We start from the raw sequence: 23,523 nt of genomic DNA, 5'->3' as shown, positions 1-23,523 counted from the left end.
TAAGCAAGCTAAGGAAGAAACAAACTATGGGACAGCTGTCACAAAAAAAAGGACCTAGCTACAACTGTCTGGCATTTGTAAGATCACACGTCAGCCAGAGAAGCCTCCTATCTTATAATTTAGGCAACAAAGAAAAGTCCGAATACAATAACCATCATATAGTTGTGGAGTTATATAGAAGAGAAAACCTGATTTTATGATTGAATAATACAACTACAGGGCAGGAGAAACAAGAGGTCCTCTTATCCAACACTGTGCTCAGAGGCAGCACTGTGCATGTTTAGACAAACATCCATCAGGAATTGCCTAACTTGTTTTTACAGACTCCTAGAAACAGGAACTTGAGTCTCCAAAATTAGCCTATTCCAGTGCTTTACTGCATTAAATTAGAAAATGTTTCACCCCATTATATCCAATTTAAGCCCTCCGTGATACAAATTAAGCTGTCTTTGATGGACATAGAACATTATCAATTGCTATTCTCTTTATAACAATCTTCTATTTTAAGATTGCTCTTACACCCATCCTTGTCCATACCTCTCTTCCCTCTTATTATTTTTTTCTCCTCTCACCAGGCAAAGCCTCCTTTTCATGATCTTCTCTGGACTTTTTCCAAATTCTGTCTCTATCTTTCGTGAAGTGCCTAAAACTAGGTACAGTGCTCCACTCACTAGTGCTGAATTCTGAAGAATAATATACCTGCTGTGGTTACATGACTCACCCGGTAAAACCTCCCAGGTTTTTAAAAGCACTCAAATTCAGTTTGTTGTCTTCTATTACCCCAGATCCTTCCTTCAATATTACTGGTTAGCCTGCTACTCCCCATTTTACATTGTGTTTTCAGGTCCTTTTGTTAATATAGCTTGTTTTTGTTGAATTTTACATTGCTGGACTTCAGACTATTTCTTCAATTTACCAAGATCCTTTTGACACCTAATCCTATATTCCAAAGGCTGCAAGCCCCTCCATAAGGCGCCACGCACAAATATATATGTAGTCGTTATTCCATTATCCTAATCATTGGTGAAAAACACAGAAGAGCAGTCAGGGCAGATTATGTTAAGATTCCAGATAACACACACTCAGAAAAGCAAAACAACTACTCCAATTATGGCTTTCCAATCAGGTGCTCAGTCCTCTCATAACTTCACCTTGACCTCATTTTCCTAGTTTACGTAAAGGTCATGGGAGACTAGGTCCAGAGTGCGTAGCACTCTCCATCCACCAGGCCTGCTGCCATGTTAAAGGAGAAAATTAAATTGACCCGACATGATTGGTCCTTAAAAGTTCCCAATATGTTTGTCATTGCCTTCATTTCCTTTATTAAAGCATCTGACTGTAAACATCTGATCTTTTTCAACATATTTCCAGGTTCCGTAACTATGCCGAGTTATATTTCTTAGGTTTTCTGGTTCCCTTAAAAAAAAAAAAAAAAAAAAAGGCTGGAGAAGTTACATGCGCAGGCACACCCACCCACCCACCCAACCTTCATTCACTTTAAAGCTGTAAGATTTCATGATATGAAAAATATATATTGGAGAAGATGACTGATCGCTGAAGAACAGCCCCTATGGGCCTGCAGGAGGACATACCCAAACCCTAATGGTAAGTGTACCTCCAACTCTAAGCAGAAGTAATGCTTTGCAGCACGCTTGCCTTTAGATGAAACAAGCTCAAACCAACAGGCTGCTAAAGGCAGGAAAGCACTCGTGGCTGGTTACTCAGACTCCCATCCAAAAGGCAACTCTATTACCAGCATTCCTCCTCAGAGATCCCTCCTTCGTTTCCCCCTTTGCCTACCCGTCCTGAGGTACAGAGGTTTTCTGTAACTGAATAAAGACCGCTGCCTTATGAAAAGCTCTTCCTCTGTGCCTCATCAAAAGAGGATCAGAGCCCCTCAGAAAAATCACATTTCTAAGCAGGCATCATGGAGGGACAGCAGGCCCCATCTCAGCCATCACCATGCAGACACACAGATCTTTGTGGATGCTCTCTGGATTGCACCCTGTTCAGGCAGTGACAAAGTTTCTTCCTAGCCCTCAAAAAACTTTTCTTGTCAAGGACGGCCTTCTCAAAAACCCATTAGAAGTCAAAACCAAATGTTTGCTAGACACAAGACACTGAACTGCGTCTCCCTAAAGCTTTTGGCATTCCTGCTTTAAGGCAACGGTCAGAAACTTGTGCCAAGGGATAATCTAAAAGACGTGCTTTGGAAAATGGAAATAGCTCTTGGAAGAGGAAAGAGAAGTCTCTGCACCTACCCCTGGATCTTTGTGTGCACCCATTCTGTAGAGGCAGAGCTGGAGTCTTGGGCCTGGCTTGGTCCTGTCGATGGCAAGCACTTGCTATGCACTGGGTGCCCTCTTCTGGCAAAGCACAGCCAGAGCCACAAAACCAGCCTTCCCCCGCCCCCCCCCCCCACACACTTCAAGGGGCACCCAACAGGCCCCCTCGCTGGGTTGGTGCCATCCTAGTTTTCCCTAGTTAGTTGACAAGATCGATCCAGCTTCCAAGCAAGCCTCCTCCCCCCTTCCCTCCTCCTCTTTGCGCTCTCTCGGCTGCAACAGAATAAAGATGCGAAGGCCAAAAATTAATAGCTAAACGTTGTGTCACATTGCAACAGGATATTTTAGAAACGTGGCATGTTGGCTAGCACTGTGTACATACTTTTAGGGCTATCTAGAAATAACATTTGTAAAGGTGTTATGAACCTTCACAAAGAAAAAAAGATACTCAATAGATGCAAGCTGCTGGCATAGGTTTTCATCTGTTCTCTGGTTTGGGGTTGGGGGGGGGTAAGGGGCGGTTGTTTGTTTGTTTCCAGTTATGAGGAAAATCCTAATCTACACAGTGATAATGCAGCTGTGGATACATTCAGGAGACTGAGGATCCTGAACCCTGAGGGAGTTCCACACCCTTCATCTGATAGCTTCCAAAATGATTTTGTCTTAAATTAGCTGTACATCTAAGAACAACTTTTTTTTCCCCCCTCATAAAGACTTACCTATACTGGGGCACTCTTTGCCACAGGATGTTGTGGATGCCAAAGATTTAGAGAGGCTCAAAAGCCATTTAGACGAATTTAATAAAGAAAACTGTCATAGGTGATTTAAAAAAACAACTATATGAGCTATGGCCCAGGAAATACCAAAGCCACTGGATTGCTTAAAGAGTATACCAGAGGAAGTATCGCCGAATCTTGGCCCTGCTCCCTATGCTTTAAGTACTTGCTGTTAGACACGGTCAGAGACAGAACACTAGAATGCAGAGACCTTCTGTCTGACCCAGAACAGCCACTTTTATGTCCTTCAGTACGATAAAATCTACATCAACAAGCTGTTTTGTCTGTACATTTTTGGTTCTACCCTGCAAGCCTCCAACTGATCGTCTTACAGCCTATTTCTAACACATGTGCCACATTCTACAGCACTTCTATCATCATTTAGAAGGGGAAATTTAAACAAAACACTATCCCTGGTGCCAGAAAAACTAGCGGGATTCGGAGTCTCCAAGACTCTTGCAGACATTGGGAAACAATTCCAACGGTCAAAAAGTACTTCACAGAACAACAACAAAAAAAAAAAAAGTAGTGGTCTCCTGGTCCTCTCCCAAGAAGAATGACTCATATCTTTTCTCTTTAACCCTAAGTAGAGATGAGGAATTGCTTGAATCACAAAACTCAAACATGAAAGGAATTTATATTACATCATCCAGCCCATTTCCTGCCAACGCCTTACAATTCTGTGTTTTGGCCGGACTATTCATCAGCAAGGTAATCATTACTTCCTTTGTGAAACTGCTTATAGGATTAAAAGAGTCTATTGTCAGGATATCTTCCCAAGCATTTGAATTAGATGCGCTTTTCCTTAATTTCTTCTTTTCATACAACTTTTCTCCACGTGGAAATTATTTTTTCCTGTCTTGTTACTGAATGCAGTCAGGTAAACATTGATAGGGAGCTTGCCAAGGGTGTTTACAAAAGGTATAACACTCCATAAGGAAAAGATTCCCTGTCTCATATTCAAAGAGGCCACAAGGCAATGGACTTGAAGGAAGAGGAGAATAAAACATATAGTCAAGAGTGATCAGTTTGCAGGACTTGCGTCAACGGCAAGACAGCTTGCTTTGACCTTAGGATGGGTTTTGATAGTAGGAGATTACCTAAACAGGAAGGGAGGGAGAGGTTTGAGGGAATGCATAAGCACAGTGACTATGTCTGGAGTGAAATTTCAGAAAGCAGGTTTTAATAAGCTCAATATTTAGTAGTATACATTTCAGAATTTCTTCTAATTCCAGTTCCTGGATCTTTCCTGCAGTTTCTTAAAGCTGAAGTTGGAGCTTGAAAAAATAAGCAACCACTTCTGACCGCCTCAGGTGATCAGAGTGTCTCCCCAAGACAGCTCTGGATCCAGGGGACTTACTAACGGAGCCTTGGTGAATCTATCTTTCCTCTTCCATTTCATCTGTGTTTGGACCTGCTTGAACTTCAATCTGTGACCAACTCCTCATACAATTTTTAACCAAACACTTCACACTCTTCTTCCCTTCCCAGATATCATGATTTGTATCACTTTTCCTCTTAACTCTTTCCACCGTCAACACTGTTTTGCTTCACGAACACCGAGAGTTAAAAACACTGAGTGGGATGCACTTCTGTGAAGGATGTCTCAAGAACTCTTCCCCTCCTGCAATGTTAAATGCCTTTCAGTAACGCATCTTAAACTATTCCTCATTGTTTACTGCTCAGCTGCTACATAACAACCTACCAGAAATCATCCCACTAAACACCCTTGAACCCCTCTCTGTACTAGTTCACAGATTATTCCCATCACTTGAATATGTTTAGACATTTTTGCCCAGGCTGGATTATCCAAAATGAAGCTTGTTATTTTCTATGGGAAGTTGCAGCTAGGTCAGAAGCAGAATATCTCATCAGTCCTGTTGAATAAAGAGTGGAAATATTTCACTATTTGCCTGAAGAGAGGCTGCAGAAAGAGGGAAGAGGAAGTAGAGGATTTGGCAGTCTTAGCCCTAATTCACCTAATCTTAAACATAAGGAAGATGTTTAGAACAGTTTCACCTCATTAGCTTGGTTCCATCCCAAATTTCGTTTTTGCTTTCAAGCAAAGACATGCACCTCAGCAGCACCAGGAACACCAAGCCTCCTCATCTCTATTTTATATAGAGGACCTCAGATACTTCCTGATCTTTGTCCTGGCCCTTAACTGAAGGAGCTTTTATTTAAGGCCTTCTTCCCTCCATCCCTCCATCCCCTTGTTCAAGCATTTGTACTAAATATACTTTATTCACATTGAAAGCGTAAGTTAAGCAAAAAAAAAAAAAAAAAAAAAGCAAACAAACATCAACCTTCCTTTCTAGCTCCTTGATGACCTAACACGTCCACTGCCACAGCCTTACCAGTTACCAAGCCAGTTAGCCTGCTCACTTGAGGGTGTGTTTTTCATGGTCAGGAAGACAAATTAAAAACCAGAATGCTTTTCAGGAACACTACTTAAATATTTAAACTCTTGAGACAGGGAAACTCAGAGGCTGACAAAGTAGGGCACTGGAGACTGTGGCCGGTGCTATCATGGTACAAATAAAAAAAAATAAAGCGGCCAAACTGTTTTCCTCCATATGGTCACTTTTTATTTAAAGATACAGTATTTACAGATTGAGATACTCGTATTAAACCAAGAGGGGTTTTTTTGTGGATTTCTTAATTCATATTGAAACAATAAATTGTTAAACAAGTTGTGGAGATATCCCCAAATTCTCAATTCATCCAAATGAGGAAGAACAGGAACATCAGTAAAAGTAGGACTCAGACCACACAGACAAGAGGACAGAGGTTTCCCCTCTGAACTCTTTGCTAAAAACCCTGCCGTTCCCCACAGAGAGACTACCAACAGGAGCAGCAGCACAGCTGGGAAGACAGCTCCACCAGGAAGTCCAGTGACACTGCTATCCTGCCTCCCCACCAAGAGCTCACACACACCCTTCACATCTCGAGATGAAGGGCTTCCTTGCTGAACTGCCCACATCAAGAGAGACCGAAGAGGAAAAAGAAAAAAAGGGGGAAAAAAAAAAGAAAAAAAAACACACAAAAACAACAATAAAACAAAACAAAAAACAAAAAAGGGGTGATACAAGATCTATAAGAATCAAGCAAAGATCTGTGAATGTCCCAAACAATTGCCAGAAGAGATCAAGCAACACAGGAAGCTTCCTGTTTTCACAGTCTCTGCCAAGCGGTTCACCCAGAAGAGCTCAAAACCATGGGGAAGGGAGTATATGCAGCCCATATTTTCTATAATGCCCCACCAGATGTTCCAAAACAGCAAGCAAATAACTACCCAAGGTGACAGCCTGACAGTTGAAAAGGATCCAAACCAGGAGGATAGTGATAAAGCTGTTACTAGCAGTTGCCATGGGCACCCTTACTACCTTGGATTACAGACTCATCCACACGCACAAGATCAACAGGCCAGGCCTGGTTAGTGCTCAGATGGAAAGCCAGGCACGGAAATTAAATTGCAGAAGGAAGAGTCATTTGTGACTGATAACGCTGTCTCCACCGCATCGGTACTAAGACAACAGCCTAGATTAATTTAAGAACTGTATTCGTGGAAGCACAGTCTTTTAAAAACAGGCTTCAAATCAATAGCCTAACATGCTGCAATTGCTGGAGATCACTTTCTGTAACAGAAGAGGTGTAACAGCTCTAGCATCCTGACCCAGTTCTAGTATGTGCAATTACCTCCTGCTTACATAAACTTTCCTTCTCTCTTCCCTTCAGTGGGAGCTAAACATGGTATTCTTCCTTGTTCTGTTTCAAATTAGGGAACAAAAGTATTCTACACAGCTGCCAAGTTCTGCCCCAGATGTGCCAGTATTCAGCAGCAACTCAAGCAAGTTTTAGATACTCTTTCTAACACATTTTGACATGAAAAGTACCAGAGCAATACGACATAGGCCTTGGCAATATATAAAACCAACTAGCATAGTCAGAATGGAATAGCTTTATGGAAGCAGAGTAGTTATTCTTCATGAGTTTGTCTACATGCAGAAGTCATCTCAGTATAGCGGTACCAGTCAATTTCTATATTGAAACTATGCCATAGCCTCTCAGAGCTGTTTGTCACACAGCTTGGGAAATGAAGCAAGGAGGTCTTGGTTCACTGCAGTTTGGGCAGGCACTCACGTTGCAAAGAACAACATCGTTTTGCTGGCAGGCCCAACAGAGGAGCAAAGGACAGCAGAGACCTCATAAAATTACCACTGTTCACCAGGAGACTTGGGTCTCCTCTAGGTTAACATCATCACACTAACGTTTCCTCTATTCTCCCTTTACAGGCTGGGCTTCATTTTCGCCAGCAGTCTAGCACAGGGGAAAGGGAAGGACATCCTACCATTCCTATATGTGCATTAGACACCCAGAAAACAAATCTTAAATTCTTGAGAATAGTCTCAGAGAGCAATCCGGCTTCTTACACAGCTGTAACATAGCCCCAGCAAAGCCGTACTTGGAGCAACAGAAACCTTTACCTTTTTAGGCAAACATTTGCCACAACGATGTGGCCACACATGCTCCCCAGCCCTATCACCATAAAAAGTGCAACAAGACACACACTGGCAGGACAGGTGAGGAACAAGGAGCTTATGCAACAACCCAAAGCTCTGGTTTACCACAGAGCAATCCTGCAACACTAGTATCAAGATAAACACGGCCTCTGTGTGAACCCATTTCATTTGCCTCAGCGCTGCCCATGCACGATACTGACAGAACCGTGAAGTATTTGGAAGAGGATACAAGATAAGCTTTGTACTATAGACCAAAGCACTCCCAGATGGCCAAAGCGAGGACTCAAACCAATCACGTATTTCTACTGGCAGAAAGGAGGGAAAATTACAATACTGTGGAACATCTGGCTATGGTTTAACCACTAGAGGGTGTAACAACAGCATAGTGAAAGGTTTATAGCCACCAATTAACGGCACTTACTGCTCAAAGGAGTGAAAAAGACAGACAAACAGGAGAAGGAGCAGGATGCTACATGAGGTGAAAAGAGATGTCTAGTTATATCCAGAGAATTTCTGTCTAGACTACTGTGGTCACACAATGAGGTAACCTGAAAATAAAGCTCAGCATTGCTACTTCTGCTAAGCAACACTGCGGCGTTTAAAACACAACAACAGCAACACACACACACACACACACACACCCCAGTAAGGGTATTTACAATAAGTAACTGCAATGGCAATGAGAAAAACATGGAGAATTAAACTCATCAGATCAAGGCAAGCTCCTAATCTGAAGACAGGAAGAAATCTAATACAATTGCTCCTAAACCTCGTAATTACTTTGTTACAGGGCCAGGACTGCTACACATGATCCCACACTACTTCCTCACTCCCTCCCCAATGCAGGGCAGCAGGCGATGGATCAAGCATTGCTGTCTTTACCACACCAGCCCCCATCTGGCTGCGGAGGACTTATTTCTCTGCTGCTATCGTGTTAGAGACTCCCAATTAGATTAGCTAAAAGCCTGGAGGCTTCAGTAGTGAACACCAGACCTGAACTTAATCTTTCCTTCAGAGCCAAAAGCAAGATAGACGAAAAAGCCCTTACTCCAGATCATGGTGTTACCAAGAGCAAAATAGAAACTTTTTTTTAAAAACAAATATTTGCTAGAATGAAAACACCTGGGTTAAACTGAAGCTGTTTCTCTCCTAAGAAAGCTCCACGAAATGAAAATTCCCATTTCACACCCGGGCCACCATACAGCTTCCCATGCCCATCTTCGTTGATCTGGTGACCCACCAGCAAGAATGGTTCTGGATTTTCAAATCAGAAGAATCATTAAGGGATGGGAAAGAGGAAACCTGAGAAGAAGGACACACTGTTAGTCACCAAAATGATTTACCAAGAAGATCCAAGAACACCCCTACATGGGTATAGGGAAGTGCAAAACACTTACCTCTGCTCACAGAACAGAGGATACCCCAGAATAGACAGGCGAGTCACCTTACAAGAAACGAACTGCTCTAAGGAGGCAATGCAACAGTAAGAAAGGTAGCGTACCTTTTAAAAAGATGTCCAAGAGGGCACCTTCAAGAAATAAGGTTCTTCAATTTCAATATTAAATTATGCTACTTCAGGCCCAGCCTATATTAAAACTTTTACCTTAGCTAGTAATTAGGCTTAAGGTAGAGTGTCCGACACTAAAAAAGGGAATGTTAACTGCCATAAAGGGGCTTGACTGCTAGCAGTACCAATGCACTTGGGCATTTTACATCAGAGCCAGACCCAGCGTAAATGCTGACGTCCAGTGAATCCAAACTCACCATTTGGCTGAGGGTTAACTCTGTGCGCTGAATTGGCACAGCACCTCCCCTAAGAGAACCGCAGGATCTGTGACTGGATTTGCCTCTCAAATAACCCCTGGCATACCTTACTTAGCCTGGATAAAGTAGGATCACAACTCCCACTCTGTGCTAATGCATAATATATATCTTTGTACTGGTTAACAGTTCAGCACATCTCAACAGATAGTCCAAATAATTTCCTCCTATAAGGAAATTCATACACGCATTACAAGCACAAAGACTTGAGCTCTTCAGTTGCTGATGCTGCACTGTGGCAGTAATAACATCTCCTTTTAAGCTGTTGCTACATATACCCAGTTCCCATCAAGATACAATGAAAATCACTCTCTCTATATAGCAGTACCTGAGAGGGCTAAAGAGCTTGATTTTGGTTGTGCTATTTGTTCTTTATGGGAACACACTGCGATATTGATTTTCTGTGCATATTAATTTCCTGTTATGTTTGTTCATACTTTGCTTTGCAGTAGCAATACAGAATTCTGAAAAAATAACTTCTTTCTAAGAAGGCAGTTTTCATGTGTGACAGCTGTATCTTATAATCCATTACATTTCATTTGTTCCAAAGCATCTCTTCCTTCCTTCGTGCAGATTCATTGACTGGGATTTCTCTGTCTTCTGCTAAGAGGCAAGTGGATACTTAGAGAGACAATGCACTGAACAGTATGATTTTGACTGCTTTATAATTAGAACATCTTGAATTAGAGCAAAGGGCAGGGACCCTGAAGGACGTGAAAGACAGACAAGACAAGTTCATAAATACTAGAAACAACCCAATGGGACAGGTTATTCCCTACTCCACCAGCAAAAGTAAGCAAAGCAGACTCTCACAAAAACTCAGTGTTGTTTTGCTCCCCATATGCTAGAATTACAGCAGTAACAATAAAACAGGGCCAGGAGTGCATTGGCACTGAACATCTACACTCATTAAGGCTGAGGAGACAGACTGGCAGCTTAGGATAGAGATTTCAAGTTACAAGATTTTTAAGAATAAAGAATTTCCTGAGCCCTTGGTAACATGGATCACATTTAACCCCTTACCAGGCATGTTGCCGCATACTGTTGGAGGCCTTAAAAAGCATTCAATTTACCATACATCTCCGCAAGCATTCCACAACAGAACAAAACAATTTCCATTCCATAACAAACAAGGGGATCAGGAAGCTGTTGAACAAAACATCCATACGCGTACAGGCACACAGACACACATTTACTGCAATCAGGCTCTTACTTGATTGTCTCTTGCTGGGTATCCATGATAACCTGAAGTTAGAGGCTCGTTCTGCAAGACAAGAACAGAAAAACTGAATGTAATGGTTACAAGGAATAGAAAACAGGAATTACAGAGCTGTCTCAACTCAGCTGAAAACAAGAACCTGCATGAAACGGGGAAAGAACGAGCAAGGATTAAAGTATTCTGCTAACTTCCTATTTTCTGTGTGAGTCAATGCACCTAAATACAGATTCATTTTCAACTCCATATGCCAAATTACGCAGGAAAAAAAAAATCACAGACATCAAATAAGCATAAATTAATACTACCTTACCCCCTTATAATTTCATTTGCGTATAATTTCTGTAATTCTCCAAAGAATTTTTGTAGGCAAACCTCATCTATCATCACGAAAACTGAACAAAATACAACATAAAATTACAGAAGCAGCTGCCCACCTCACTCAGTATTGAAGAAATACGTCTCTAAACCTTAGCCATAAAATGGCTATTTCCAAAGCTATTCTAGTAGTTTAACACGAACTTAAAAAGCAGTCAATGTAACTTAAATTAGTCTGGTAAGCCTGGACAATATCTCACATATTCCCAATAAGAAATCAATCCTCTAGACTTTCTTCCTTCACCCCAGAAGGGACTCTCAACCGACAATTCTCGTACTATCGGCAACTCTGCCATACTGCTCTTCAGGAATATATGAACGTCCAACACTTCTGGAATTTCTCTATGAAATTCTCAAACTTTTCTCTATTTCAGCAGTGCGGCGGGTTAAGTTAATACACCTAAGAATACTGCTAAATGTTCCTTCATTTTCTGTTAATCTGCCTCCAATACGTCCTATTCAAAATGGGGAGAGGGCACAGCCACACACACGTCCCAGGAACACACACTTTCTCCCTGGGTGAAGGATAAACTGAGCTGGGTAATGCCTGTTTCTGTTTCATTCTGGTACACTGCTGCTCATTCACGAGCACTTCTTCCATGCAGGATGCTAGGGGGAACGAGGCCAGCAGTCCTCCATAACTCGTTTTTAGCCTGTTCCTCTCTGCTGTTATGGCTTATGAGGAAGAACTCCTAAGCCAGCCTTGCACTTTTTCCAGCAACTCATGGTGGAGCAGGGAGCCAAGGGAAAGGAGGAGACCCTGACAAACAATCCCTTTATCAAAAGCAAAGTTTTCCTGGGGCTGCAGCTTCGTAAGGTTGACAGTAATCATCTATTCAGAAACTCTTCATAAGACCTTTAGCTGACTGTACGGATGTTTTGGTTTTTGTTGTTATTGGTGCTGGAATATTTGGTTTAAACTGACCAGCTCCTAAAGGAGGGAAGCCTTCTGCCCTACACAGCACGAGACCACTGACATAATTTCACAGTTTATGCAAGAATGCTTTAATATAACTTATGCCAAAAAGCAAGACGCTAATAATTTAACACAGGGACTAGAAATGCTATTTTAAGTTCGTATTTGTCCTCCCTCTCTTCCTCTTCACCCCAAACCTGCCCAGGGGATGCTTTGCAGCAACTTGCCAGGAAACCTCACGCCTCTCTCGTCAGGCTTTCACGCCAAAGCTGGAGCAAGAGGCACACTACACAAGCTTCAAGGACAACAAAACTTCTGGCGGCCGGTTTTGGGGATTAAGAGTAATTAGTTATATAGAGCACCCTGTGACTACTTTCTTCTCAAATACTGTAATAAAAAGCAAGCAGGTAAGGCATGGAACTCCACAAATAACACAGACACAAACGAAAACACATAGAAGCTGCAAGAAGCAAGTGAGGACTGAGATCTACAGTACTATAGTCCAAGCTAGTTTTTAGGTCTTAACTGTGAACTTAGTAATTTACAAAAAGAAAAAAAAAATTTCAAGATGCAAATGCACAGCTATAATTCTTTTCCCCAGTACAAGAAAATACTTTGATTGCTCTTTCTCACACACGCTACACTTTCCCATTTTAGATAACAGTAATGGGCATCTGTTTTGCATCTCTCTTCTCCTGAAAGACCAGTCCGGGTACATTTTAACAATACTTCTACACATGTGCAAGGTCATTACCTTACACACGCATGTGTCCCATAATAACACTCTAATCTCTCTCAGCACCTTGGAAACTAGGAAGATCTTCACAAAGAGAATAAGGAACAAATGGAGATGTTAGCACTACACATAACGATATGGGCAGTGAACATAAGCAGAAAGTTATAATGAAGAAAGGGGGAAAAAAACCCATTATTTTGAGGATGAAGGTCTTAACAGACTAACCAAAGGAACTGTCGTGACTAGGCAGTGACAGAAAAGAGACAAAACCGAACTTCATGAGATTCCTGAAGTCAAAGACACATCATCTCTCAAAACAGGCAGGTTTTATAAGTAGAAGCAAATTACAAGAGCATGAGAAGGAAGATAAATATGATTATAGCGTTCAGAGGGCAGTCCACAGTATGCAAGATGGCATAAAGAAACAAAATGAACAGAAGGAAAAAAAAAGTCACAGCCAGCAACCTCCACTTTGTTTTTGGAAGATACAAAACCACAAACCACAGACTAAAAATGTTTGGGGGGATGTTGTAACATCAGAAGGTAAAAGAAGAGGTGAAAGAAGGTTACTTTAGGAAGCAAGACTTCAGAAAAAGTAGAGAGAGGTTAGAAAGAGGGCAGCAGCTGGAGCATTAAGGTCACGAAAGGGCCACAGATATCTCTGCCTTTCACACAGAAATGCTGCCACGAAGCACTGAACTATTTGCAAAATCCCTGCTGTGCGTATCATTGCTCTAATTGAACTTAACTCTCCAAGAGAAGGCAGGAAGCGCCTAGGGAAACTGTCTCCCGCCAATAATCTCCAGTGCTGCAAATTTTACAGGTCACTAATGGTGAATCTGGGGCCTGCTGCATGATTATTCCATACACAGTTTGCTTTTGTTTTGTTGACTAAACAGAGCAAGAAGTGAAAGAGTTAAACTCCTATGACTGGAACAGAACAATCCAGTTATAACCAGAGAGAAAATCCCCGCTAGGTAGTAGGGGATCTAAAGGAGAAAAGGAAGCAGAAACCGAGGATAGCGCTGAACCTCTTTCTCTGCTTGCATATATACAAAACTCATTTCACAAAAGGGGAGTGAAAAGAGAGAGGTAAGATTCGACACAGATAAATACCCTGCCCACGGACACAAATGGAGTCCGTCTTCCAGTATGAGCCCGGTGGGACTGGGAAACCCCCAGCTAATTCCAATTCTCTCACGGCTCTCTCCCTCCAATTAGATTTCTCCTTCTAGACCAACATCCAGCCAGATATTCATAGAGAAATTTAGTTAGGCGGTGCTAGCCCACAAAATCAAATCAACCTGCCATTAGGATGTTTCATTACTTAGTTTACTACTGAAAGGCATTTCTCAGCTACTCGTAACCTGCTTTAAAGCAGGAGGGGAAAAAATAGACGATAATACAGTACCTCAATAAGAAACAATCAGCTCCACACACACATGCTGCTACCCATGAAAGAGGACAGAGAAGTGGAGTAGTCACAGCTGTAACATATAACAGAAGGTTTAAAGGTCCCCTAAAACAGAGCTAAATTTTGTCTCAAATAGGCAATAATTCTCTGACCTAACTTGAGTCCATAGCAAATTAATCTTAAATTACAGACTCACCATTTTGCCAGAAAACTTGATCAGAGAGGCCTAACTGGCAATTTTTTTTTTCTTTTGACTACCAAACTGAAGTTAAAGCCTACAGCCTTAAAATATCATTAGTAGAAATTGTTAGCTTAGTAAATTCATCCATATTTCCTTAGCAACAGAATCAATATCTACCGAATCCAAACTTTAATTTAAAATTTGAAGCGTCAAGTCCTTTTGGTTGGAAAAGCAACCTCAGAAGCGTGACCAAGTATGATCTTCCTTGACTGCATTTTCAGTATGCCCGTTTTGCTGCTGAGGCTAAGAAAAGCGGAGTGGAGTTAATACAATTCTTCCAAGTCTCACAGCCGCCTATCAGGTTCTGAGCAACAACAGTAAAACTGACATGAGAACACAGTCTGTTCGCCTCCATTCTGGCGACCTCTGCAAGCTATCGCTAGCACAGCACAGCAGCCGGGTGCCTTGGATAGCAGCGGAGGGGGAGAGCTCTGACACAAGGAAGCCAGAAACACGTGGACTACAAAGATCAAGGAAATAAAGGGGACAAAAAGTTACCTGTTCCTCCCAAAAGCAAAATGGAAGGCAAGTGGTAAGACAGCACAAGTAGAGAAGTAAGATGCTTACAGTAGACAAACAGCATCCATTTTTTCGAAAACACAAGGAATAAGACGTTAAAGAAGGGGGAGGGGGGGCTGAAACGTCAGCAGCTAAGCTATCAAAGCGACAAATGCAAAAAAGTGAAGCTCATGAGCCAGACACAAATCCCAGCACTGTGCTCAGAGGCTTAGTGGGTTCACCATCTTTTTTGCTTTATTTCTTCCATAGCAGGAAAGGCAGAATCCCTGTGTTTCAGGGGCTCTAACAAAGTATTTAGGCAACTTGAGCGTGACAGAGCACAAGGAAGACTGTAAATGCCTCAACTTTATTATCAGCTAACAAGAAAATAGGTATGTCTTCTCAAAAGCCTTACTTGTACAAGTTACTGTAAATCAACAAAAAGGAAATACCTATTTCTTTGTCTAAGCGTGTCTGACGCATTCAGACTGCCTTCTTGATTGTCCGTGCCGTCTCCCTACTTCAAATCATCTGTGGGCAAAATTAATGGGAAAAGCAGCATCTGAGGCTGAACTACCGATTATTAATGAAAAACTGCACTAAAGTAATTTTTAAATGGATCTTAACGTCACCCTTCTCCCTTGATACTTACCCTAATTTGATGTATTGCGCTCCCTAATCGCTCTGCAGTTCCGATAACTGCATCTATAGCGTGGGACGCTTCCCTTTCACTGTCCTCACTTTCAATTAAATTTGGTTCTCGGCTTTGGCCAGTTTCCAAATATACAGGCATCGTGTAACAGAAGAGGACCGTTTATTCGCTTCCTGGTTAGTGCGCTAACATCAAAACCTCTGCTTATGGAGATGTAAGTACCAGGACTTATATTTCACTCCTTACTCGTTCTGTCCTTTTTTTTTTTTTTTTTTTTTGTTAAATGTATATTTAAGGACTAGAAACAAGAGATTTTGATAAAAGGCACCACGCTAAGTGCAGGGTGCGCCACTGTACTTGCTCGCTTAAAAAGATACGCTTGCTGATACCGGTAGGGCTTTCCACACCGGCCTGAATTTTCTCCGGGAAAATAAACGCGGAGGAGCTGCAGCCCCCGGGGGGGCCACACCAGCGCGACTCTCCCGGGGAAGGGGGAGCGAACGGGGCGAGAGGCGGATCCCGCCCAGAGAAAGGGCCGCGGCCTTCCCGGGGACGGACCGCGGGGCGGCATCCGGCGGCCCTGAGGCGGCCCCTCTTCCTTCCTGGAATTCTGGCCCCGTCGCCACGGCGACCGCGGCCTCCGGCTCCGGCCCCGCCGCCTGCCAGGTTTCCCCTTCTCCTAAAAATATCGTGGTTCCCCCCCCCCCCCCCAATAGGAGCGGGAGCTGGGCTCGGACGCGTGGGACAGGGAGCGTGGCGAGAGGGCCGAGCCGGGCGGCAGCGCCGAATCTCCCTCCTCCGCTCGGCGCTGGGGCGGCCGCTCCCGACACGGAGAGTTCCCTTTGCTCTCGGTCGCGTCGGGCTAAGCAAGCCGTCGGGCGGGCTGAGAAAGGCCTGTCGGTACTTCGGTCTCACGGGCTACTTGCCTGCTCCTCAACTGCTGTGGGGGTTGGGTAAGCCACCCCCACCACAGGGGGGGAAAAAAAAGAAGAAAAAAAAGAAAAAAAAAAAATCTGACTTCCTTGTGGCATCACATGTAGGATTTTCCCACCTAGAACATACATTTCTTGAGCAACGCAAGGACGTCTGGGCTTTCATTGGCTCCCCTGGGCAAAACAAGCATTCGGCGAGGAAGCACGCAGCCTTAGGCACGCAGCTGTAGGTAAATACCTGCGCGCCCCAGTAAAACCTCAACAGTGAAACGGCCGTGCCTTTCTTCCCGCCCGACAGCCGAAGGCCCCCGCGCAGCTCGCTCACAGCACAGCCACGCGCTTCCCTTCAGGCCGTACTGCAAGGAAAACTGAAGCTCGGCACAGGAAATGCCACCAGAGAAAGCAGTCTCAGCCGCTCGTTCCCCCTTGCGTCGCCTCCTCCGCGGTGCCAGTATAAGCATTTGTCTTACCCATGTGGTGAACTGGATCAGGCAACTAAGGCAGATTTAAAAAAATAAATAACCACCATGTATTTTTCTGTGCATTTTCAGATGAAACTGCCCTTCGACCTGGCTCATGGCGCGGCCGCAGAAAACATCTGCCAGCGCAGCTGGGGACGGGCGGAGGGAACGCAGCCCGAGGTGCCGAGAGGAGACGACGGGTCCGCTGCTTCGGACACAGGACCTGCTCGAAGGGGCTTGCCAGCCTCCAGCTCCCAAAACACAGCACCCATCTCTGTAATAGCAATACAACATCCTGGAGTCCCATACATCCTGTAGCTCGCTATTGAGTTTGAAGGCTCTCTTCCCTTGCTGTAAGTAATGGGCAAGGCATCAATCACGACCAAGCAGAAGAGAACCCAGACCAGGCAGAGCCTCACAGAGCAGGAAGCAGAGTACAGAAAGACATGCCAAGAGACACGCATTTTTCAGGGCAGAGTCCCAGCTCTAGGTTGTTTTGCTATCCAGTGACATAGTAAAGACAAGAAAGGAAGGTGATGTCAGATTAACAAAAATAGCCTTCTGCCCTGACCAGAATTTGAATAATTTGGAGCAATTAGCTGGGCAAGCACACAAGGTAGCCAGTAGTGATTAGTGAGGCAAAACAAGACGACTTTCAGAGGAAGCTGTGTCCCCACCAAATAAAGCAGCAGCGAAGTCACCCAACCGTGTTGGTGTGATTTTCTGGCCCAGAAGGAGGGATTATCATATCTTTCCTACTCCTTGCTTTACTAAGGCATTTCTTACTTTGCTCTTTTCCTACCAGCTTGTCTTACCAATTCCCACAATTGCAGATGGATCCCAAAAAGAAAATAATTGACTTTGGGGGGGGGGGGGAAGCCCTAAAAACATGACTATAAGAATACAAAAAGAAGATGCATTTGAAAGATCCATCTCCTTAACCCCAAACTCCTGGCACTTCTGTTCTGAGAAACTCTACGTATACAAGAAAAATAGTCAGTTGGTACAGCAGAAGCTGTAAAATTTGAATACACACAAGCATACATTTGAACAAACTATAAGAAAAGACAGCATTTAAGCTTTCAGGCCTGCTAAAAATTCAGTATGCGACACGTTTACAAATACACATTCAGATTCTAAGCTGACAGTGCCCATACAAAGCTACCGTACACAAAGACAATGCCTATAATTTTGCAGGGAGAAGGAGAACTTTCACATATAGAACGCACTTCCACAGCTAAAACAGAACAGTCAAGTATTTTACAGAGATTCTTTACAATTCAGGCTTTATAGTTTTTTGTTTGTTTGTTTTTAGTATGGAAGTAGCTTTCTGGAGGTCAGAAGAAGCTTTCCACCAGCCGGGCTTTTCATTCTCCAGATCAGTCAAGGGCCTCTCAATTAGATGAGATTTCATTAATTCCATGCAATTCTAAATATGAAAAACGTACAGGTTTTTTGGACTACATATGGCAGCATCTTCAGGCTGCTCTGGGCATAAAGAGATTACAGCCTGCTGGCACAACCTATGCTGGCAACAATATATCCAGTGCAACGTAAAGCAACTGGGAATACTGCACACAGTGTGACATCTATGATCCAGCAAATACACGGACAGCCTGCATGTACGGAGGTCAGTAGCACAGAACACCGATTTTTCTCCTCTTTTAGTAGGCAGTAATTTTAAAATGGCAGCTCATCTTCACTCCTGCTCTTACTCAATAGGAAGCGGAATAGGAGTCCTTACAAGACTTTAAAATCCAGCTCTGGGGACACCTTTGGATGCCATGATTACATGGGGCTGAGGCGGCATTTCACACTTAATTCTTGCCACATCACTCATTACAGGGCAACACAGAGCATGAAAATCCAACTTGCTCAAATGCATGACAGCTGCAAGTTTTGGCAAGGTGAGGTAGGCTATAGAGTTTCTCCTCAGCAGAAAGCTTTCCTGCTTATGCTTTCTCAGACAACAAGATGGAGAACACAGGAGAGAACAGAAAAGGGAGAAGAAAGAGCTCAGATGCAGAGGGGACTCAGGAGATCAAAAACACCTTGGCTGATGAAGCAACAGCCTCTGGGTATCTGCAAAAAGGCTAACAGGAAAGAAGCATACCCTTTCCTTCCAGTAAGAAATTCTTTTTGTTATATTACCTGCAGAAGAGAAGACAAGCTAATTTGTTGGTTGGGCATGATGAGGCAATGATATAAAATTAAATCGGCCCTGCTTTTAGGGAAATTGGCAAGAAGAAAGGTGAAACAGCGCATGATTCAGAGTAAACCACATTGTATATCAAGTCCTCCAGGCAAATAGGTGCGAGAGAAATGTTCTGTGCCCTGGACATTCTGGCCTGATTGTGTTAAGTTGCCCTAGATAGTTATAGAAATCATTTTCCCAGGTTCATGTTACAGACTAACTTCTTTCCCCAAAGACATTATTTCTTTGAATAGCCTAGACGATCACATTTTCATCTCCTGGACGCTACAGCTGCCCACGGTCTGCTGGCAGCGGAGAAAGGACAGACCCCAGGAAGGAAGGGTGAAGGGCCAGAGCTGAAATGGCAAGGGGTTAAAAAGCCTGGGGGAGGGAGGGAGGGAGGGAGGAAGCATGGAGCTTGGGGCACCGGGTAAAGAAGAGGAAGGCTTCACGAGCGTTTCAGCAGCGCGGCGACGGCTGGTTTTGATTAAGCCTGTATGATTGGGGCTGCACAGGAAGCGCTAGGGGGGGAGGGGGGCAGGTCTCAGTCATCGCCATCCCAAACACACTAGTAATCTTTGTGTTCCAGCAGCACCATCTGGAATCAGTTAGCAAGGAACAACTCCCAGGCCTTCCCTCTCCCCCACCCCCCCCCCAAAAAAAGTCACACTTAAAACCATTAAGCCTGGCCCCTTCCTTTCCCTCCTGGAAAAGCTCCTCTTCCTGCAATATCAGCAAACAAAAGGGCATCTATGCAAGAGAATGAACCCCCTCAAGTAAGGCTTACGCAACGCGACAGCCCTCTCTGCTCACAAGAGGCATCACAAGGTGGCATCACAAGGGGCAGAGAAGCAACAGTTCACACCCTCCCTCACCGGGTTACGCATTCCTGAAGAAGTTTGATTGCAAAGTACTCAGGGCACTAATCACACCCAGTAAGACAAACACAGGGAGAACCTGGAACACTGACTCTACCTGTAGCTACAGTATCCCCAAAGGGGAGCCACACGCTTAGGGAGTGCTGGCTCTGAATTTTCCCCGTGGAACCTCTCGTTTCTGTGCCAAATTGGTGCAAGGATGCGAAAGAATCCACTCCAGGGAAGACAAATATTCTGGATGCACTTCAGAGTTTTAAATCTGTTCTTAAAAGGGCAGAAAGATTATGATGCAAAGCACATCATCGCAGTGATGCTCCCTTGCCGTCTCAGAGGTACCACGAATCAAATGAGCCACAGAGACTGAACTAGCTGTTTCCACCCTTGAAAGGGCTCCTTCTGATAAGGACTGCGACAGCCCATTAGTGCCTCAGCGCATGGTCTGGAGACAAAGAGAGTGTCTGTCGCCAAAAATGACATATGCTAGTATTTTAGTAGGCAAAAGGAGAGGTCATGACTGTTGAATTTGACCAGAGTCAGTCACCACGTAGCAATTTGTTTATTAGAGACAGTCCTTGCATAAAGACTTTGCTAGCTCTGTAACTACCCTATGAAGGCCTTTCGCCTTTCCTTCTTGCATCCAGCTTTATTCACCTATCTCCTGCACATCAGTGGTTTTCAGGGGTTTTCTAAGTGCTATACACTTATTCAAAAAAAAAAAAAAAAGGAGGGCAAATCTTTAAACCTTTCAACATAGCAATTAGGCAATTGCACATGAAAAGTAACACAACTGATTCCTACTACAGCGCTGTGCCATTCTGTTGCACAAAACATGTCTTTGCTTTTCTCCTTACACCCATCCTGTACCTGAATGTCACCTCTCTGAGCCACAACTGGTCTGAACTGGATGTGGTCATATGCCAAGGTCCTCTATTATCCGAGTACAATTTATAAAAATAATTTTTTTAAGAAGTCTTAACATAACAGATTTTTCTCAATCATTATCCAAGGACTCCTTGGAATCCACTTCTGTTATACTAACCTTCTTGCCACTCCTGAAAAGCTAACTTTTGCTAAACACGATTAACTCCTCTGCCCTGAGATGCCAGCATGGTAGCTGTTGTCACACCTCTTTCCTGAATATGTGAAAAGTGACAAATCCTGCCTAAACTATCAGAAACACCCACCCCAGAAAAACTGTCCAGTACAGCAGGTTACAATCAATGATCCAACTCAGTCCAACAACTGAATCTGCCCTGGACTCAAAATATTTAAAGGAGGAATGAGGAATCACAATGCAAACAATTGTTACAGCTAGAAAGGGGTTAAAATTGGGAGGAAGGGAACACTAATCAAAGTCTCCTTCCCTCTCAGAGGAGGAACACCTCCTTTCTAGAACGGTTTTGAGAGGAGTTTCAGTGCATGCTTTGTTCGGAAATTTTAGGAGAAAGGAAGAAAGACCTGCCCTTCATTTGGAAGGCTGCATCCAAGAAGTTGGGAGAGCACTCTAGAAAGAAAGGAAGGTTAAAAACAAAACAAAACCCAGCCCTGCCACAGGGACACAGTGAGTCATTTACAGCAAATTACTGTTTCCATTTAGTTGCACACAGAAGCAAGATAAACCACTCTTAAAGGCATTTCTAAGAAGGATCATGTTACTGTGGAGAGCAAATTTATCCTGCAAGGTACCTTTAAGTGGTCTGAATTCTTAAGTTTGGCCCAGATCGGAGTACTAGGCCTGCTTATAAGGGAAAAGCTGCTGCTGCTTGCAATCCACCCAGAAAGACCAAGAACTTTATGTATTTAATGGAAAATGAAGTGAGAGTCTGCCAGCAGTATCAGACATTGCATATTCTCATACCGTTCTACATCCCAAGTTTAAATACAGCCGTCAACCACAAAAATAAGATTGAAATCAAACAAGAGGTTGTAGGAACAATTCAGGTCTGGGAAAGGTCAAGGCAGTTGTCAGAGATCTTCAAGGTTACTGCAGCATTAAAATGCCAGGCTGCTGCACCAGACACCTAAGAGGCCCTAAGACTTAGGTCTGCTGAACAGACAAGAGAGAGACGTGGTTCTTGCCTGCAGCAGACCTCAGTACTGCAAAGTATTTCTGCCATTTACCAGTTTTAAGTTTAGTTAAAGCCCAAAAAAAAAAAAAAAAAAAAAGCACTCATAGATAGAAGAGAAACTCCTTACAGAGCTGCTTAAGTCCCACCCTATTGTCTTCAAAGATATTCCAAAACCACTGGAAAGAGACACATACATACACACACGCCCTTAGAGGAGGTCTCAAAACCCCAGATTGCACATTCCTGCAAATACCACACAACAGCATCAAAGCCTCATCCATTCCCCATCTGCAAGGCAGTGTAATAAATAAGTCACTCTACCAGCAGTGGAAGTAACTGAAACTAGTTTTTTAGCGCTCAGTATCCTCTGACCCCCTAGCTCCTTCCCATCCCAGCCTCCTGCAGCAATAACCACAGCTCCCTCCAGCCACATCCCCTACAATATTCCCACTGAGCAAACGGCAGCACACGCTGCAGCCAGTCCAGAGCTACACGCAGGCAGGCAGGCTGGCCAGCACGTCTATGCTGACTGACCATTTAGCTGCTCCACATGGAGTGCATAATACACAAATCCTGCTTGCCTTTCCCTCGGTAGGGCACTAATCTGGAGCTCTCTCTCCTAATCACCATTTTTCATACAGCTTTTAGGAATGTGGTATCATTACAGTTCTTCCCACTTTTAAATGTGATTGAAACTACCATTGGGTTCGTAAATGCGTATGTGTGGGAAGGAACTGTCACAGCACATTCACGTAAGTCTCGTTTCCTTCAGAATGTAGTCTGCAAACTCTTCCCTGTGCAATCCCTGGAGATTTATTGGCCTTAAGGAGTTACATTTCCCTTCCTAAATCTACAGATGAAATGCAGAGCAGGAGAGATCTCAAAACACTGCTTCTGAAATTACAGCATCGTATTTCTTCCTCAAATGTGGCACATTCACTTGAAGAAACCAAAAGAAAAAAAAAAAAAAGGGAGATATCCTCCCACTGAACACACAAACACTTCAAATTAGGTACCGAGAAACTGGCGCTAGAGCAAACTCCTGAACTGGAGCAGACCGAAGGCACCACGGCAAAGAGTAGACAAGAAGGCCAGTCAAAGTTTCAAATCATGCCAAAGCATTATGGCTTTTATGGCTTTTTTTTTTTTTTCTTTCAAAGGATTCTTTGTAAATTTAGCCAACGTTTGTATTCAAATTCAGCCAACATTTTTATTCATATTATTTTCATTTTTAGACAGTTGCAGCCCCATAAATCCAGCTCAATTTGCTCCTTCCTTTTGCAACTGTTTAGCCCAGGTACAAAGAGAGCAAAACTCAGCTCTGCTGAACTACACAGTGCTGTGAAACACCTTCTTCTAACAGCACAGCTTTACAGTTTGATTAAGCCAGCTTAAGCTCTCACTCCCACCAAAGGGGATCACCCTTTCTTCCCCCTCCTGCTGCAAAGTACGCATCTCTACTCCATCTCATGCATGTGCAGTAGGGATCACATAAGAACACAGCGAGCCAGATCCGCTTGCCGATCCTCCTGA

General features: G+C 43.5%; 1 protein-coding gene and 1 long non-coding RNA gene across 8 annotated transcripts in view; one reads left to right on the top strand and one right to left on the bottom strand.

Moving 5' to 3' along the window:
- RBFOX2 (RNA binding fox-1 homolog 2) overlaps positions 1-23,523 on the bottom strand; it is a 179,393-nt gene that overhangs the window by 129,676 nt on the left and 26,194 nt on the right. For all 7 annotated transcript variants that reach the window (XM_068943354.1, XM_068943417.1, XM_068943331.1 and 4 more), the window contains exon 2: positions 10,619-10,669. In XM_068943354.1, the coding sequence (XP_068799455.1) occupies positions 10,619-10,669 (51 nt within the window). The remainder of the gene's footprint in view (positions 1-10,618; positions 10,670-23,523) is intronic.
- LOC138065784 (uncharacterized) lies at positions 14,691-17,550 on the top strand. The gene is made up of 4 exons (XR_011138855.1): positions 14,691-14,838; positions 15,075-15,196; positions 15,579-15,670; positions 16,940-17,550. It is a non-coding gene; the product is annotated as an uncharacterized lncRNA (long non-coding RNA).

Source organism: Struthio camelus, chromosome 1, assembly GCF_040807025.1.
Source record: "Struthio camelus isolate bStrCam1 chromosome 1, bStrCam1.hap1, whole genome shotgun sequence".
Lineage (NCBI taxonomy): Eukaryota > Metazoa > Chordata > Aves > Struthioniformes > Struthionidae > Struthio > Struthio camelus.
This window is presented reverse-complemented; position numbering and strand designations above follow the sequence as displayed.